General features: G+C 45.7%; 2 protein-coding genes across 4 annotated transcripts in view; one reads left to right on the top strand and one right to left on the bottom strand.

Annotated features, from left to right (window-relative positions):
• PRKAA2 (protein kinase AMP-activated catalytic subunit alpha 2) overlaps positions 1-5,677 on the top strand; it is a gene marked incomplete at its 5' end in the record, with an annotated part of 19,559 nt that extends 13,882 nt beyond the window's left edge. Inside the window, one exon of the mRNA XM_017733543.1 lies at positions 6-5,677. Coding sequence (XP_017589032.1) covers positions 6-162 — 157 coding nt within the window. The remainder of the gene's footprint in view (positions 1-5) is intronic.
• A 2,407-nt stretch (positions 5,678-8,084) lies between these two features.
• CUNH1orf168 (chromosome unknown C1orf168 homolog) overlaps positions 8,085-19,053 on the bottom strand; it is a 23,136-nt gene continuing 12,167 nt past the window's right edge. The window contains exons 8-20 of one of the 3 annotated variants that reach the window (XM_017733493.1): positions 18,727-18,811; positions 18,272-18,425; positions 16,329-16,455; positions 16,175-16,215; positions 15,810-15,879; positions 13,912-13,995; positions 12,652-12,680; positions 11,858-11,918; positions 11,229-11,321; positions 9,403-9,487; positions 8,832-8,988; positions 8,671-8,704; positions 8,085-8,228 (exon numbers count right to left, since the gene is read on the bottom strand). In XM_017733493.1, coding sequence (XP_017588982.1) covers positions 8,219-8,228; positions 8,671-8,704; positions 8,832-8,988; positions 9,403-9,487; positions 11,229-11,321; positions 11,858-11,918; positions 12,652-12,680; positions 13,912-13,995; positions 15,810-15,879; positions 16,175-16,215; positions 16,329-16,455; positions 18,272-18,425; positions 18,727-18,811 — 1,030 coding nt within the window. In that variant the 3' untranslated portion in view covers positions 8,085-8,218. Of the gene's footprint in view, positions 8,229-8,670; positions 8,705-8,831; positions 8,989-9,402; positions 9,488-11,228; positions 11,322-11,857; positions 11,919-12,651; positions 12,681-13,911; positions 13,996-15,809; positions 15,880-16,174; positions 16,219-16,328; positions 16,456-18,271; positions 18,426-18,726; positions 18,812-19,053 lie in introns of all 3 variants that reach the window. The other 2 variants (XM_017733492.1, XM_017733491.1) reach the window with 2 other exon arrangements.

Below are 19,053 nucleotides of genomic sequence, written 5' to 3' on the forward strand. Positions count from 1 at the left end.
CGGAGCACCGGCCGGGCCGCGGCCACCGAGTGCCAGTCGCTGATGGGCTCCCTGAGCGGCTCCTTCGTTGGCAGCATCCCCTCGGTGCCCCCACGCCTGGGCAGCCACACCATGGACTTCTTCGAGATGTGTGCCAGCCTCATCATGGCCCTGGCCCGCTGATGGCACCAGCCCCGCCGTGCACTGTGAGGATCTGCTCCGGCTCGTCCGCCCCTTGTTCCTTTTGCTTCGTTGTTCTTCCTCCTCCTCTCCTGACCACCCCACAGCCCGTGGCACAGAGCCAAGCCCAGACCCAAAACATCCTCCCCTCTGACAAGGCAATGAGGAGATTAACTTGGTTTCTCTCCTTGTGCCTGGTGAAATGTATCCAATACCCTTTTTTTTACCTAGTGAACCCCATGGGAAATGTCGAGGCTGTAAAGTAACAAATGTATCACCAAGTTTTTGGAAAGCACCTTCCCCTGGTTCATCCTGAGTTAATGGAGGCATAGCCGAGCTTCCTGCAGGGAGGTTGATGTCTCCCCATCGCTGTGGAGAGCAGGGGCAGAATGGGCTGAGCCAGGTGGAAGGTGTTGACAAGGAGCTCCATGAAATGGAGTGGAGGGTGATGAAGCAGCTCTGCAGTGTTCACACCCAGGTACTGGCCTCTCTAACTCTTTTGTCCCCAAAGCAGCAGCTGCTTAGATGCTTCTGCTCTAGTGCAATATGACCTCCCTCCCCTCTCTTTTTCCCTCTGCTGGAGATGGGGAGGGAAGGTGGGATGTGCAAAGGTCCTGTTGCAAACCTGCCATGGGGAGGCCTCCCCGTGTCCAGTCTTTGCAGAGGAGTGTCCCTAAGGTGCTTTACTTCCTCCCGAGAGCTCCGGACAGCACTGACCTGCTCGCCACGTTCGGAGCTGAAGGCAGATTGCCTTTTTTCCAGCCCTTAATCGCCACCTCCCTCCAACCTGTTCCCCCTCCCCTGCCTCACCACGGGCTCCAGGGGCTGAATCCCAAGCAGGGTTCAGGTGAGCAGGGGACAGGATCCGGATCACCCTCCTGAAAACCCAGCGCTTCACCTGAGGGTTGGGATCATCACTGAGCCATCAAGAGCCATCAGCACCGCACAGCTCCGGGGTGCTCACCTCTCACCTTTCCCCTAGGAAGCTCTGCCTGTTGTCACCTCCCTCAAATCACTGCCAAATCTGCCTTCCCTGCTGCTGGAGACTCACTTCCCGTGCCCAAGGGCTCTCCCGTCCTGCTGCTGCCCACTGGACTGTGACCCTCGCCGCTCCGCTGACCAGGCAGGGATATCCCAACCCAGAATTTTACTGTTCCTTTGCTACTGGCTATCTGAAGGATGGGATTTTATTTTTTAAGACAAACTGCGGGGATTTTTAATGTTAAATTCTTGTTACCTGAGGGTAAACCCTACTGCATGTGTGACTTCTTTGTTTGAAAGGGTTATTATTTTTTATGACACAGGATTAATCTAATGGGCAGCGTTGGCATCTTGCTTGGGTTTGACATGGTGTTTAATTCCATTTACTTGATTAAGAAGTAGTAGTCTAATCAAGGAACAAATGCTTTATGAAAACCTTGCCAAAAAAATCCTGAGTGGGGGGGTTTGTTTTGGGTTGGTTTTTTTTTTTCCTTTGTGTTCTGTTTTAAGAAACAAAGCAAAGAACTTTTGCTGGTCCCAGGTATGCAGTCATTCAACTTGAAAAAAAATGTAATCTGTCTTTTTGATAGCTTCTTATGACCCCTTGAGGTTTTTTCCTAGGGTTTTGGGGTTTTTTTTTTGGTACAGTTGCACTTTAATTTATACTTTCTGCAAGTTTCTATGAGAAGCAAGGAAGAGAACAACACATTAAGCCTTTTTTACTGATCATTTAAGGTAAGACAAACACGGGATATTTTTGCCATCTACTGGCAGTTAAATGGACCTTTTCAGCTTGAAGTCCCTTTTTTTTTAAAAAAACCACAGAATTGCCTTACTTTTGTTACAGATTGTGCTTGGATCCTCACTAACGTGACTTTACAGCTCCAGTTTTTCCAGAAGCCGCACAAAGTAGAAAGCTTCCCAAAAAATAGAAAAAAAAAAGAAAAAATCAGTTTTGTTGTTAAGCTCTTGAACACTAAATCCAACACAGCAGTGGTTGGACTATAAACCCACAGCAGAACAGCTTTGTTTTTAAAAGAAATACTGGAAATATTTGTAGTGCTCCTAGGTTTTGTAATGAGCCTTTTATTATATTATGATTTTTAAATAAATACTCTGGGGTGGAGGATGGCTTTGGTGCTGTGCCTGGTGGCTGCCAGGTGATTTGTGTCCCCAGTGCTGTGGTGTGAGTTTGGATGGAGAATCCAAACTCCTGCATGCAAAAAAAAAAACCCAAACCCCACCCCAGAGTCAAAGGTGAGCAGCACCCAGCCCTTCAGCAGCTTTTGGATCAAGGCTGAGACACAAGCAAAGAGCCCTGAATGGTTTTGGGCAATGGAGAGAAACCCCTTTGGAAAGGAGCAGGAGCAGCTGTAGGGACAGGCATTAATTCCCATCCAGGAAACAGCAATGTGTGACGTATTTGAAATGTTAAAGGCTTTTCAAATCTTCACTCCCAGCTGAGCATCTTGCCAAATCCTGGAAGCCCCTGTAGCCCTCTTGGTAAGGGGCTGGTGTGTTACAATCTGGGGCTCAGGAGCAGGTAGATGTACTGATGTCTTTTTTAAAATTGACTCTTGTCCTCTGGGATTTCCTACCCAGCAGAACTAATAGTACTAAGCAGCAGCACATGCCCTTGGGAGGAAATATTTGCTTCCTGGAGGTGGGTGGGATTTCTAGGCTGTAGAATAAGCCCCTTGTGGCACTTGGCATCTTCTCAGACCCGTGCAAACATTAACTGCTATGTGGATCTGCAAAACCAGTCCTGCCTGGAAGGCAGTCAGAGTTACTCAGCTTTCCATATGGGCAGACACAGAGATGAAGCAACTTCCCTGCTCAGGCTCAGCAGAGGCAGTGGAGGGAGCAGGACTGGTGGAAGCACCTCCTCAGTGACCACAGCAGATTGAACAGTCCATCACAGCCTTACCCAAATCCGTGCTGCACTTTGAGGACTTTCACTTCTTTTTATTATTTATTTTACCTTCAAATAGGCTGTGTTCTGTTTCCCAGCTGCAGAGGAGCTGCTGACCTCCAGTTACATTTACCAGAGGAAGAGTTTAACTTTCACACTGTGGTCAGCTCTTTTTGAGTTATGCTGGTACATGCACAAGCGTCGGGAAAAGCAGGGTAGACAATATTTGAACTACAGAAACTTGAATTACTCCAAGTGCAATTCTTCAGAAGCCACTGGACAGCTGTGCTTTGCAAGCCACAAACTCACCCAGACGTTGCCTCAGCCTGAGGGAGGGGAGAGAGAAAATGCAAAGGATAAAGAGTTCAGATAGGCTCCAACAGCAACGTCCAGCTCCTGGATGAGTTAATTCAGAAACACCTTGTGCTGTTCTTGTTGGAAGCTATACATATGTAAATATTATATATGCATACATGCATATATATAAAACATAGATGGCACCCCTGTCGTTGGCCTCTCAGCTTTTTTCTTCCAGCAGGGCAGGAGTGTGCCCTGGACACTGCCACCGCACTCTAATCCCAGCCTCTGAGAGGAGCTGGACAAAGGGGATGCTATTTTTACACCCTCTTTTAGGTAAAGCCCATGAGTAGCTTAGCTGACCCCATCAGGCTCAGCATGGCCTTGGCCAGGGATGGGAGGAGAAGTGGCATCAGGAGCTGTGAGAATTCTGCCCTTCCATCCACTCTGGCCAAAGCCCTGGTGACGATGGGGTTTGGGGCAGGTTTATTTTCAGGAGCTGGAGCTGGTGAAGGCAGCAGGATATATTTTTCCCTTTAACAGGTCAGAAATGCATCTTCAGCTGTGTGTCCCGTTTAGCATTTCATGAGGTGTGTACAAGCACAGGGGAATATACGGGCAGTGTTGTAAAAACGTGAGCCGGCTGGTTAGTGTGTGATGTGTGTGCGTTTTTGTGTGTGATTATAGCGGCGTTCGTGTTGGAATAGATGAGGTTTGAACAAAATAACCCTTCTGTCTACTCCTTTTCATTTCACTGCTCTTTACTGTCAGTGTGCACCCCTGTAGGAGAAGAGGGACCTGTGTGCAGGACATGAACTCGTGCCTTCGCTGTGCGTAGGGACTGCTGGAAGTGGCAGCTCTGTTTCACGAGGTGCACAATTTCCCCAGCTCATGCAGAATCCCCCCGCTGAGACATGCAGGCCATGTTTCTAAATACTTGAAGTACCATTTGTTGTGCAATTATTTGGCTTCACCCTTTTATTAGCTGAGAGGAGAGAGGGAAGAAGAATCGCACATCTGGATGAGCCAAACCAACCCCCGCTCGAGCTCCTGCTGTTTCTTTCCTGGAAAGTTTTAGGATCTGGTTTTGTTCCAGGTATATGATGTACCTTACTAGAGTCACCTTTCTTAAGGTCTTACTTTGGTATGGACTTTTCATTCAGTGCTTTCCTTTGGCTTCCTTAGCCCTCCCCTTATATATCCCTTTTTCATCATTCACTTATGAAAAAAACCCAACAGCTTCTTGTAATTCTGAGCTCCCAGTCTGCCTCCTGGCCATGGAGTTAATGATTCAGCCAGAGGTACCTCACTCCCATGCCTGAGAGACAAACTGGATCTCAGAGTTCCCACATTACACCTACTGATGGAACACTGACTTTTGCAGAGAGCACACCTGGTATTCGATGCACAGATCTTTGCCTGTTTTAATCGTCAAAATTAGGAGAACTGGACTGTGAATCAGAGCTCTACCTGCAAGCACGAGTACACTTTTGGTGTTATAACAAGTCTGTTTTCAACAAAAGCCTTGAAAAAAACTGCCTTAATTTAAAATTCGAAGTTTATTTGTAAGACTCATCTCTGGTTATTATTTTTTTTTTTCAAGTTTGGAAATAGTTTATTTATCCTCATCTCACAAAGCTGTGAAGTAGATCCTGTAGCCATGGTAATATTTATTCTTGTTGCTGAGAGCATGTTCATGTGTTCTGTATCATGTTATACCCACGTGGTTTGTACTTCAATGCATTTGTTTTGGTTTTTTTTCTTTTAGAGCACAAAGGAAAACTGCATCCCAGGATATCTGTGGTGTCCATGGCCCAGCATCTTTGGGCAGACAGACCTCAGCTCTGTGAGAGAGGTGAACTGGACTTGTCCACTGCAATTTTAAAATTCATACTCTAAGGAGTATTTATGATTTATAATATTATGTATTTATGATTTTTAAAAAAAAAAGATACTGAACTTTTAAAAGTTCTGAGTAGAAGCATCCCTTCAAATGTATCAATAACATGAAGCTCAGGAAAAAAACCCAAAACCCTGAGCTCTATGAACACTCCATCCTTCTTGATATTTTCTTATTTTGTCAAATGAGGGCCTGGAGAGGGTTTTGTTTTCCAATTCATGGCTTTAGTACTTTCTGTTATGGAAGGGCACAGAGCCCTGGTTCAGTTTTGTCCTTTGTGCATTAGATAATCACAACGAAGCCTTTTTCCTTCCATTTATGGTGTGGAAAGTGTTTCTCGGTGTACTGCACTGCATGTGATAGCTGTCTCCATGGTTGACATTTGCACTTTAATAAACTCAGAGATGAAAAGAGATAAAAACAACAAATCCTTCAAATTTCCTTATTGCACAGTCCCCTTTCTGCAGGCTGGGGTTGGCTGGTGGAATTTCCCTCTGGAGATCCTTGCACATTCCAGCTGTGGGACCACGGATGCCCTCAGGGCTTGGTGGGGGGCAAAGGGGTGGGAAGGGGAGGTAAAATTTCTATGTGGACAATTTAAACAGCTTCCCCAACCCAAAATCCATGCCAGGAGCCAGGCCCATGTATTTACATGTGCTGACTCAGATCTTCACTCCTTACACCAAGGAGTAAAGAGAGAGAAGCATTTTAAAGACATCATGCAAAAATAACCTTTCCCTGCAGAAGAAGTGTCGGGGACAAAGCTGGGGACCCGTTTCCTCTGTGCCTGTGATGCAGGAGGATGTAAATCCAGTTAAAGCACACAGCTGCAGGGAGTGCTCCACATTTGTCCCCATCCTCTCCCCTCTTGACACAATTTCAGTTCTCCCTCAGACTCGTCACCTCACAACTGTTATCATGATTATTTCCCCTTTGAGGGGAAACGTGGAGGAACAGGGTTTAACACTCAGATGAGAATTGGTTTAGGTTTTGATGTGGTTAGGATGTATCAATGAGATTATATATAAAAGAAAAAAAAAAAAGGATGAGCTTAATTTCCTGACCAATCTCTTGACCTAAATACAGCCAACCTGTGGTTTAATTGAGGAAGTCTAAGTTGCTGTATCTACAGCATTTTTGTATTGTCTGGAGTCAGCCCATAGCAAGCTCATTTCTTCTGTGCATGCATTGGAATGTGTCCATGAGGAAAAAAACCATTTCTAAGGGTATTGCAAGGCATCCTTGCATTAAATCAGCTGCCACTGGCAGTGCAGAAGTTTGTGTTTCACAGGGATTTAGGGCACAACGCCACAAGGACTGTGTGTCACCGCAGCGGGATCGGGGCCGGATCACGTCTGTCACAGGATATAGGGGGAGATTCCTAAAAAAACTTAGTATAAAATAAGAAAAACTTGTTAAGTAACTTCCTTAGGAGGCAGAAAAGAGCTTGCACATGTGGCTAATACAGGATTTGCCCATAGTGCTTACACAGGGGGTGATGAATAGACCTCATGACTTGTGAACGAGCGCTGGCCGGGGAAGAGGATGAGGAAGGAGTGGAGGAAGGGGGTGTTTTCTTCAAGGTATTAATCCTAAACATCACCATGGAAAAAAACAAACGTGGAGAAACCATCTCCAGCACTTCCCTGGGGCCGATTCCCTGCAAAGGGATGGAGGTGAAGGGCACAGAGCACATCCCAGCCTGTGCCAAAGCCAAACACGCACTCCAGCTCCCCAAACTCTCCGTCCCCACCAGAAAAATCCAAATATTTGGGCTGGCAGGGCTGCAAAGCTGCGCATGCTTACAGGGGAGTGCTTTATTTTTTTTTTTTTTTGCTGCAAGGATGGATGCAGGCCAATGCACTTAATAGTGACCACATGGTAAAATAAATAAGAATGCCTGTATAGACTTAAAAGTAAATGTTAAATATTTGCTCTGGTTTTTTTACTGATGTCTCCTATGCTTTGAAATGGCCCTGTGGCAAACAGCACTTTTATTTTTCTTAAGCGTGGAACATTTAATAATTTCTAATTAAAACATCTTACATTTTTAGGATATTTATGAGAAAACTGATATGGGCTCTTAAAATGTGCCAGGCAGGGGTAAAAGCTGTACACTACAGTCAGATTTTAAGGGGTTTTTTTCTTTCAAAGCCATGTAAAAACTTTATCCCCATTTTTTTTGCTTTTGAAAAGGTATCTACAGAATACACAGAGGAGAAGCCATTAGCAATTTATGTTTCTCTTCCTACATTTAGGAGCATTTTTCTTAAAAGAAGTAATCATCCTCCAGGCCCACAGTGGAGATGGAACAGCCTGAACACAGGGGCAACTGTTGGGTAACTCCCTGTAGCTGCGAGCCCCTGGGAGCCAGGAGTCGGCCTTTACATATGTGGGATGCCTAAGTTAGCTTACAAAAATAAAGCAAATTTTGACTGAGTGCTTTATTTACTCTTTTTTCTCCCCTTTTTTTTTTTTTCAGAGAAATGAGTCAACTTTTCCACTGTTTTATATATTTAACACAGCAAGAGTGGTGATACGTAGTACTTCTCCCAACACTTTTAAGACCAAAACCAGTTCAAATTTATATGGTTTGCTTTTTCAAGAGAAAATCTTTTGGGGAAACTTGCAATTCTGACAACAATGAGATGGAGCAACTGAACTGCACTATTTTTTTTTTTCTTATGCAAATGCAGAAATGTAATGGCTATTTCAGAGCTGACCAACAGGGTACTCCAAAAAGTGAGAAATACTGAAAATAACTAATAATCACTGAAGACATGCTCTAAATGGCAGGGGGAAAAAAGGAGAAGGAAACATCTCTTGCACATTAAATGGTGTAAAAAACCCCAGCTTTATTTACATTCCCATCACCACTCCACAGCTGACCAATGTGGGCTGTCATGGATGCAGGAAGCACAAAAAGAGACCTTCAGGGATGCTCCAGGGGAAAGCAGCTCTCAGGGCAGTTAGTACTGTCTGTCTCAAAGAAAAAAAAAAGAAATTTTTCCAGCAAGGGCCACCTGGGTAAGAGGAGGCTCATTTGTGTGAATTATGCATGAGCATGCAAGGAAACGCTGCAGCAGGGAATTTCAGGGTGTGTTTTGGCAAAGCAAGGCACACTGAGTGGCCCATGTTTGCAGCAGATGTGAATTAATATGGCATATCTGAAGGCAAGTCAGGAATCTCCAATTTATACAAGTCATGACTGGATGGGGCTTTTTTTAGCTGCAGTTGGACTGGAAACTTGTACAGCAGCAGAGCAAGACTGGAAATACTTATTTAATATTTAATATTTAATAGTGGCTGTTGACATTAACTCCCCCTGCCTTCAGAAGTTTTAAGTAGGTTTCTCCTGCTATCCCCACACAGGAAAGAGAGGAAAATGTGCATCATAATAAATAAAAAAATCAGAGTTTACCTGAAGTTCAAGTGCTCCACTAGAACATACCCATCTGAGGCAAGAGGAAAAAGGAAGGGAATTAGTTAAAACTGAGCAAATGCAGCCAGAGCGGCTGAGCACGAAGGACATGCTGTGCTTTGGGAGCCGATTTGCCCCCCAAAGCTGGGCTGCAGACTCACATCTGCCCTGGGAGTTGCGGCAGATCACGGCGTGGCCCTGCACGGCATCGATCACGTCCAGCTGTTCCCCAGCTGTGAGCGGGAGGTCAGCGCGCCTCTGGCTGGGCACCGAGCACGCGGCAGCGGCCGTGGCGAGGACACGGATCTCCTTATGGTACTGCAGGACAGGAAGGAACCAGCAATTGCTCTCTATTTGTGGGCAATCTCTGTAAGGGCAGTGGGGAGGGAGGAAGGGAGAGATTGCAGGATGGGTTGTGAGGCTTTGGGGGGAAGGAGGGAGGAAAAACCCCTGCAACGTCTCTGATGAAGATCCCAAATTAGGGGAGAAGGCAGCAGGTCAGGGGACAACTTTCCCAGCAGAGCTGAGGACCAAGAAGGTTCCACCAGCTGTCTTTTAAGCAAACCATGGAGCTGCTTTTCTCCTCTGGAAATCCCAGATTAGGGGAGAAGGCAACAGGTCGGTGGGACAACTTTCCCAGCATTACTGAGGACCAACAACATTGCAGCATGTGTCTTTTGAACAAGCCACAGAGCTGCTTTCCTCCCCTGACACAGCTAGAAGGACACGCACCATAAATGTCTCTCTAAATAACTTCTCTTCTTTTTCCATCTTCTTGCTCTTTTCTTCACTGCTCTTCTTGAATTTGAAGATATTTCTGCAAGAAGAGATAAATACACACACACACACTTCTGAGCTCCATGTAAATAACCCCTGGCACATCTGGAGTTGCAACCCAAAGTCTAATTCCAGCCTCGTCTGCAAGGAACCCTTGGAAGAGGAAAGCAAACTGTTCACATCCCTATTTCTCAAAAAAGGGTGAATAGACAACTCGAATTTCTTAGTGAGGCACAACTTGAGCCATTTTGTATCTCCATTTGGGATAATTTTTGGGGTTTTTTCGGTCTGTAAGCAGCGTGGGAACAAATAAACTCTCTATTGAGTGTTTCAAATCAGCCCCGTTTTTATGGAAGTCAACAATTCGCTTTTCCCCCAGCAGCCTGTCTCCTTCTGGTTTTATTTATGTTCAGAAATAAAGGGTCCCCAGATAACTCTCATCCTGAGTCACTTATGGAACTGGGGTTGGACGCAGCTCTCCAGATTTTCTTTGGGTTTTTTAGCACATGGAGGAGAAAGTCCCCCAAGCAGACATTTATATGGCACTGTAAAGTGGAAAACAAGTTCTTATAACCCACTTAAAGGGAATGGGGCATTCCCTGCATATGGGGATGCCACTCTTTCTGGTACATGAAATTACAGCTGTTAGCACTCATTTTAAAACCAAGACAGGAAACAAACACCAAGCCAAAAACCCCCACCCATTTGTAATAAATTATTCATCCTTGGCTCATTTTGATGCACTTAAAATTAAAGAGGAGGCGAAACAAGAGCTGAAATTAGGGACTCTTAAGGTGTGAAGAGATTCCTCCTCGGCAGTCTCAGCCTGCAGGACCTGTGATCTCCGAGGAAGGGATGGAATTGTCTGGACTCCCTGATGTCTGTGAAGTTATACCTGTGACTTTGCACAGCACAACCAGTGGTGTTTGAGCAACCCCATGCAGGAACTCTGTGGTGAGAACCTGAAAAATGGGTCTCTGTTTTGTATTTGTTTGAAGGTATTGGGTCATGAAAAACGTTGTTGTGATGCACATTTTTGTGATCTGAAAGGGAAAGGAAATCCCCCACTTCATGGCGAATCTTTGCAGCACCAGTAACAAAAAAAACCAAAAACAAAACAAAAACCCCCAAACAACAACAAGCCCCAAAAAACCAACCAAACAAAAAAGCCCCGAACAAACAAAAAAAATTTTCCTTTTATGCACAAATGGCACACCAAGAGTCCAATATAATCAAGACTTTAGCCCAAATAATCAAGACTTTTAAATACAAGGCTCTTGCCAAAATCATAAAATCTTAGAATCATATAATGGTTTCAAACACTGCCATGGGCAGGGACACCTTCCACTAGCCCACGTTGCTCCAAGCCCTGTCCAACCTGGCCTTGGACACTTCCAGAGCAGGCTGTGCCAGGGCCTCCCCACCCTCATAGGGAGGAATTCCTTCCTAAAATCTTATCTAAACCTACTAAAATAGCAAAAAAGGAGCCAAATATACAGCAAGTAACAGTTTTTTGTCTCAGCTCAGTGGAAAGTCATGACAAGACTTCAGGATAAGACCTCTGGGTATCCCCCCCTTGTGCTCAGTTCAGATCCAAGAGTTTGTTTCACCCTTGAGATATTTTCTGCAAAGATTCCTGAAATCTGGCTTCAAAGGAAAAGGACCCTGGACTAGCAGCCAACACAAAATGTCTGTGCAATCAGGGACATCCCACTCCTGAAACTACTCAGGAGATGTGCACAAAGTGAGACAGAACGGGAACACAGAATGGAAATCAAGACCTTTCCACATCGTCGATGCTTTTCCTTTTGTCCTTGTACTCTCTCACCATCCGAAGTTTTGGCATCCGGACTTTGTACTTCTCATCCTTCCCTCTGAGAGGAACAGACACACAGGAATTCAGGTTTTTCCCAGCAGATCATGTCCCCTCCCCAGACCCATGTACCTACAGAGCCGGGCTGTTTCTCCGTCTCCCCCACACCCTGCACTGAAATCAAACACTTGCTGTGATTTACACCAGCACGCGCAGCCACCGCAATCATCTGGCAGCAAGGCACCAGGACATGCTGTTCCTATTAAAAGTAATTTTTCTGACAAGGAGCCTGCCAGGACAAGGCTGATAATCGGGTCTGGGAGCCTGAGTTTTCCTTCCTTAGGAAAAAGATCTGATTTCTCATGTGTTTCAGGGAGCCGCTCCCTCCTTTTCACGTCTCTGGCACTAAATGGGTAACAGCAAGGAAACATCCTGCCAAATTAAACACACACAGGGAGGGCACCTGGATTGTCTCCAGAGGACTGAATCCCAACCAGCTCATGACCCTCAGTGGGTTACAGTACCAGGCATAGGTTTGTGCCAAGAGGAAAATCTCCTTGGGCTGAGGACAACCCCAGGACAGGGCACCCTCCTCACCTGGTCTCTCTCTGCCCCACATCGACATCGTCGTACACGTTGTCCTCCTGGGAGACAGCTGCTGTCAATCAAAATGCAGGAAAGAAAATCATTAGGAGATGTCATTTTGAGCCTGGTACTCCAAATAATGTATTGCAGAGGAAAATTTGGGCTGCTCTCATCACTTGACCCAAGGGGGACAAAGAAATGCAAAAGGAGACTCAGGACTCCCAACACCCAGCAAAGGTCCAGCACAAGGAATGATGCTCGGGCTGGTTAGTTGGGTGTATGGGCAGTTTTCTGGGTGGGTTTGGCCACCCAGCTCCACAGATGGAGCAGGAGCAGCAGCAAAGCCCCAGCTTTGCACTGCAACCAGCCCAGGCAGGGCTCCTATCCCAAGGACATGGGCATGTTCACTGAAGGTTGAGGTTGTATCCACCCCATTTATGTAAAGGATGAACTCGACCCTCCAGCAGGCAGGAATAAAGATTTTACAGAGAGCTGCCAGAGGGCCACGGGCTCACACACCACGTCCAGCCTGGGAGCAGTGGTTCAGCACGGACTGCTTTGCACATTACCTTCCTGAATATATCCAGATCTGCTGGAGGAATGCTCTTCTTTAAAGAAAAACCACCCAAAAATGAGCGAAACCCTCATGCTTGAGTGAAGCACAAATTTCTATCAAGTCTTCAAAGCTACTGCTGCCACATTACATGATTTTTGGAAAGACAGGATGCACCAAGCTGACTGTACAAAATATTTGCCCTTTCAAACACACACAAATCCCCTGGAGTCAGGTACAGGTATGTGCTTACCTAAATTTGGTGCTGAAATGGAAACCAATCTGTGGATAGAAAAAAGGCTTTTAGAAACAGATCTGCACATCAGCATTACCCAAAAAGCCACGAGCCCCAACAGGTTGCCAGTGATGAAGACAGGTCGAGGTGCATGGGCTCCATGGTACCAACAGCATGTGCCAAAATGACATCCCTTGCTAAATAGGCATTTCCATCCTGATAGAAGCAACAGCCATGTGTTCATCAAGCAGAAAATATCTACATTGAATCCAAAGAACAGCCCAAACTCCTGCTGCCCTTCCCAACAGCAAGAGTGTTGCTGGACAGTTGGCAATTATAGTCAGTAGTAATCCCCTCCTGTAAATCTGCAGTGCCAGGGGCTGGCCAGGAATTCAAATGTGACAATGTCTAAGATGATTTCAGGAGTTTTAAGGGTTCTTTGAGACAGGGGAATGGCACAAAACCTGGTGGGTGGCTCCCTATAGTGACATTTCTATCTAAAGGAGCCACTGACACAGCAGAGCATCTCTTGTGAAGAGGTTTGTAAGGAAAACAAACCTCCCTAACATAAAAGAGGAAATATTTAACCTGGATTTTCCAAAGAAATAAGAAAAGGCAGCGTTTTCCTGGAGTTCAGGCACTGTGCACAGGGTGAGGCACTCACTGGAAGCAGTGGAGGAGGGGTTCTGCAGGCAGCAGTTGAGGAAAAGGCAATTTCCCTGGAAACTTATCCAGGGTTTTGAATATGAAAGTACCCAAAAAGGCACTGTAGGAAGTTATACAATATCCTCTACCCTGTTAGACTAAAGACTCACTGGCAAACTTCTTCAGCAGATGCTGTTGCCAGCTTGGCTCTGAATGGGACTTGGAATAAAACCCCTCAACCCTCAAGTGCCACACCAGCAAGGCCAACCCTAATCCTGGCTCACAGGTCAAGGCAGCATGTATCACATTCCTACATTCCCTTGTGCACCTCGTGTCATGCTGAGGCATCAGAAAGGTACCAGAGGCAGCAGAAAATCTATGGAAACCTGGAAACTGCTGTAGGACCAGCTCCTGTAGATTCCTGATGCCAGAGGTTCTGGAGAAGCTGCACAGATGGACCATTGGCCACACATGCCATAGCAGCTCCTAGTGAGTTGATAGAAGTACTTTTGGCCTAAGTTTTCCCAAAAAAGCTGTATTCCTTACTCCTAGAACCTCCTGCTCTCTAATTACTGCCAGAAAGAGTCCTCAGGCTTGAAGGGGGAAGGGGTGAGACCATCAACATTTTCTTACCTTAGGTTGTCCTTGAGCCTGAAATTGTTCAGCTTCAACTTTTCTATCTTAAACAGGTTTCCAAATCTCTTCTGTTTTTCTGTTCTGTCCAAAAGAGAAACAGGTTTTAAATTAAAAGAGACACAAGGTGCAGAAGCAGCCCCAGAGATCCTGAGGCAGGGAAAGGAAGGTCAGCAGACCCTGGACCTCAGCTCAGAAGAGGAATTTAAGCCTTAACAGCATCATATGGATGATAGACTCACTGGGATAAGCACCAGCACAGCAAAAGGTGCTTAATTATTAAGTCCAAGATCAAATCCTTGCTTAGCTTCAAACTTTTCTGTGTTAATTGAACTTGTTCTCCTCTGACCCAACAACTAGAGGGTGATCCAAGTTTATTTGGAGTGAAAACCCCTGAGGAAAGGGCAGCATTACCCAGAAGCGTTGCAGCGACCATTAAAGGAGCCATCAGGGGCACCTTCTGAGCCACCCTCCATCACACACTTCTGTTGTGTGTGTCCTTGAGGAGCATGGTCCATGGCACACACTTCCTCCTGAAGTTTGAGAAGGGATGCAAATCTACACAGCAATTTTCTAGTAAAGTATCTGCAAGCAACCCAGATCCTCCCCTGGGGGTTGTTACCCCTGCACAAGGACTATTAAAAACCCTTTATGTGTATCAGCACACTTAATCCTGCACGTGGGATCAATAGAAGGATCACAGGAAGGCTGGTTTGGGGATTAAGACCCTGACCTCTGAAACCTGTAAATTTGGTCCCAAATGGTCTTCAAATTCCTCTGCAGCCCCAGCAAGATGCACTGCTCCTCTGTGAATCAGCAGGAGAGTTTAATTTCTGCCACTGCTCTGCACCCGTGTGCAGAGGGGCAAAGAAGAGGCACGGATGTGCTTCCCAGGGGGTGGGGATGTGCATGATCCATCTGGGAACACGCCTCCCTCGGGGTTGGAGAAGATGGTGCACCCCCACCACACAACTCCCACGGACAAATTGCAGAGAAGTGACACTTCCTTCTTTTAATAACCATCCTGTCACCTCCAGGGTTTCAGCTTTCCCCTTTTTCCTCCCTCTCTGACACACACAGGCTCTACATCCACATGGAAGCTGTACTGGGATCCAGATGCAGGCCAGTGCAAGCCCCCCATCCGTAAGGGAAAAGCAGATGTACAGCAACACCTTGTTATCCCTCCCACACTGCTCCTCAGGAGAGAGCCACCAGATGCTCTCCAAGCTATTGTGTGCCACATATGCCTTCCCCAAGGGCTGTCTCTGTTCCTTCCAAAGGCAACTTTTTACTGCATGAGGGTAGGGAACCACACAAAACCCAACTAAACTTCACGTTTCACCTCTTAATCCATTTGGGAAGCTCAGGCAACATATAAACCCGAGGCTGCAAAACTCATTGGTTTTATAACACACCCCGTGGAAGCAAACATCTTGAGAGGCTATATAAAAAAGAGCAGGTTGCAAGTTAGTTACAGCACATCAGGTTCTTTTCCAGCCTTCTGTGATCTCAAATGTGAGCACTTTGTCCTGTTTTATGGGGACAATTTGTCCCTTGAGCATCACATCTTTTGGCAGACTCAAAACAGGTGCCAATTCTCAGCTACAGCCGAGCAACACTTTTAATCAAGAGAAGGCAAGTGAGACTGTCCTGTGTGTTTGATGCAGGGAGAGGTCTGGAAGGGCAGTACTTCCAAAGGATGGAAGGTGTTACAGGAAAAAAGATCCCCCTCACTGCTTCAGGATTTAATTTTGGTAGTGACTTTTTTCTCCCTAAGTGTCAGCCAGAAGGGGAAGAGGGAGGAGGGAAGAAAAAAGGCTTCCAGCCAGTACCTGGCATGTGAGATCAAGGCTGCATGGCCAGAATTTCAAAATACAGGCTAAGAAATTGCAGCTTACCCTGGTTTTGCTGGATTATCACCCCCAATCTCAACATCTTCATATGTTTCCTCGTAGCTGTTTCCTGAAACTTAAAACCAAGGCATGCCATTAAGACAAGCCCCATTCAGTAGCAATAAGGTGAGGTTTGCTGGACAAATTGCACCCAGACCTTTTACATTTTACTCTCACAGAGGCTTCAGGGCTGCTCAGATGAGTTCCATGCTAGACATGTATACTACTCCCCACTGGTTTTAATGGGAATTCAGAGCAACCCGCCCAGAAGGAGACACTGTAGATGCTGACAGCGAAATGAAACCATTCCCAGCATCTCCCAGGGACCAGCCCAAATTAAAAGCAGCTCCTGTTTGAGCTTCCCCACTTACTGCTGTCTGAAGTGAAGGAACTTGAGGCATCTGAGCCGTGGCTGCTGGAAGACACAAGTGTGACATGGGGGTTTGCTGCAGCAAACATTTTAAATGACATTTTAAATGACATTTCATAGTCACAGGCACTGCAAGAGCCCAGGCCCACACTCACAGTCTGTCCTGCAACTCCTCAACGTCATCATAGATGTCCTCTGGTGCCTGCAGAGACTGCCAAGGGTTTTGGTCCAAGGCTGTTCCTTCCACCCCTGGCTTTGGAGCACCAACACCCTCGCTGTGCCCTGGAAATGAGAAAGGATCTTTGCTTTTGGAGCTTTTCTGAGGAACTTCCCTCAGGGCAAGGACACCTGTTAAGGGTAACACAACAAATAAGAGCCTGCAGATATATTTTCCATTCCAGGAGTCCAGTAAATTCTCTCCTCTGAGACACTTCAAGAAACAAAAGTGAACAATTTTCAAAGCTTTTAGCTTTAAAAATTTTAAAAGTCATAGAAATATTTTAGGTTTAAAAAAATTAAAATGTCCATCGATATTCTCAATTTTGGAAGCTCTGACCCAAACCTTCCTCACCTAAAAACATCCAAGAGGTTATTCTTGGATCTCCAGAGAAGTGATTGGAGGGAAAGCTTGGTGGTGGTTGTTAAGGGAAAGCATGGTTGGTGGAAATGTTAAGATCCAAATAATGAACCAGACCTTTGGAATACACCTGTAAATCAACATCTTGGAAAGGACCCAAGGAGGATGAGCATCCCAAAGTTGGATTTCACTGAGGGCTGGAATCAAGCCTGGGAGTTGGGTTAGAAAAAGATTATTACTGGAGAACTCTTAAGTGGCAATGTTAAAACTTTAAAACTGATTAAAGAGAGTTGGAGCAACACAGAAATGCAGCCACACAAATAAAAGCAGATAGTGTTGGTAAGTAAACATGGGAAGAGTCCAAGGCCAGGCTGGACAGGGCTTGGAGCAACCTGGAATCGTGGAAGGTGTCCCTGCCCATGGCAAGGGGTGGAATGAGAGGATCTTTTAGGTCCCTCCAAAACCCAAACCATTCTGATTCCTGCAGTAGGTCTTGCTGGACATAGGTGCCATCTCAGTCTGGTCCAGCTAAAGACCGAAATTTCTGCAAAACATTCAAATTCCACCAAGAAGAAAAGCAGGCAGGGGTGGGACCCAACAATTCTCCAAATCAGCCTCTCTGTTTAAGCAGGAGGGTCACCAGGAGCACTTTGAAAAAAAAGTCCCAACAGAAATTACCTCCAGCTGTTCAAAGGCCAAGCAAACCAGCAGGATTTTTTACAGAAACAGACACCAACCAAACCAGAAAATTATTATGAGGTGATTTAAAATATTAATAAAAAAAAATAATACCTGAGAACCACACCAATAAAAATAACCATGGTCACAGTCAATTTACACTTTCTCCTTCACACTCCTGGTGTGTCCACAGAGCCCATAACAGAGGTACTTTTCTCTCTCTCATCTTTGACATGCTGCCATATCACACCAGAGGCTTGCAGAGCCTCTGCAGAATAGGACCCATGAACATTTATAGCTTAAGCTGCAAAACTGTGCTTACAGAGGGAATGTAATTTGGTTTAATTGTGCAGCTGAGGTGCCTATCAGCAGCTCTGGTCACTGTCTCAGAGTATCCTGGCAGAAGGAGCCCAAAGCCAGCCTGGCACCACAAGGAGATGGAGCAAGGAGCCATCACCCATCTCACTGAGGGACAGGGAGACTTCAGGCTCTCATCCTGTTCACGTGTGCTCTGCCCCAACCCCTTTCCTGAGACTCCATAAATTATAAGGAGCAGAGGAGATGGATTTCAGCTCTCACGGATAAGGGCAATCTGCTAGAAAAACAAACACCTCGGCCGGAGTTACGCAGATGGTTAACCAACTTAGGAAGCTATTTGCACAGCCAAAATAAATGATTCAGACCAGAATACAAATGCTCATGCAACCTTTTGCCCTGCTTTAACTAAATTGGTTCAAGAGTTGCATCCAAATTTAATGTTTTTTCCCCATATGGAAGAGATATTTGGGCAGCAGATGGGGTTGGGGATGAAGGAAACACTCAGCGGCGCAACGAGATACTCACAGAGCTCTGCTCTGTCTTTTGCCAGCCCTGGTGGGGTTGGATATGTTGCAGTTTGGGGACTGGTCACATCCTGCTTCCCTTGCAGAACCTTCAGCCCACCTCTGCCATCTCCCTTGGCTTGGCTGGTGGGAGACATGTATTCATTTCCACCTGTCTGGGATCAAGCGTTTGGTTTGGTCAACGCAGTCCTTAGAAATGGCTTCCTAATATATAATTCTATTATACATCTATGTATCCATAAGAATATAGGTTATCTGTGGACTTAAAAGAGTTTCACACCCTTCTCCATCAGCTTCTTAGGCTGAAGCAGTTGAGTGATGAACAGGCAAAAGAGAAGGCAGAAAACCCCCTGGGATTAAGGGCTCAAGCTTCAACTGTTTCCCAAAGAGAGGGAGGACAGAAGGAGAAGAGACATCCCATAATAATTATTAAAATTAATCTCAAGGATACAATACCTGGAAAATTTTGTTCACTTCCAGTTTCGTTCTTCCATGACTTGGCTTTCCCTCTTTTTCATCCTCTATTATAGCTCTTTCTGGACTGAAATGTTCAGAAATGAGAGAGATCTCAGCAGGCAGACACTTCAGCAAAGCCACAGAAAAACACACTGCCATATGACAGTGCCCAAGGAGGCAGCTCATTCTCCCTCTGATGAGGGAGATGCCCAAGTGACCACCAGTAAAGTAAGGGCAAATCCAAATCTAAAGGCCAGTGGTCACTCGGGGATAATACAAATCATTCTTGGAAGAGAGATAAACTAATATGATTGCTTCCTCATAGCA

The sequence above is a fragment of the Corvus brachyrhynchos genome, unplaced genomic scaffold (assembly GCF_000691975.1).
Source record: "Corvus brachyrhynchos isolate BGI_N302 unplaced genomic scaffold, ASM69197v1 scaffold34, whole genome shotgun sequence".
Classification (NCBI taxonomy): Eukaryota; Metazoa; Chordata; class Aves; order Passeriformes; family Corvidae; genus Corvus; species Corvus brachyrhynchos.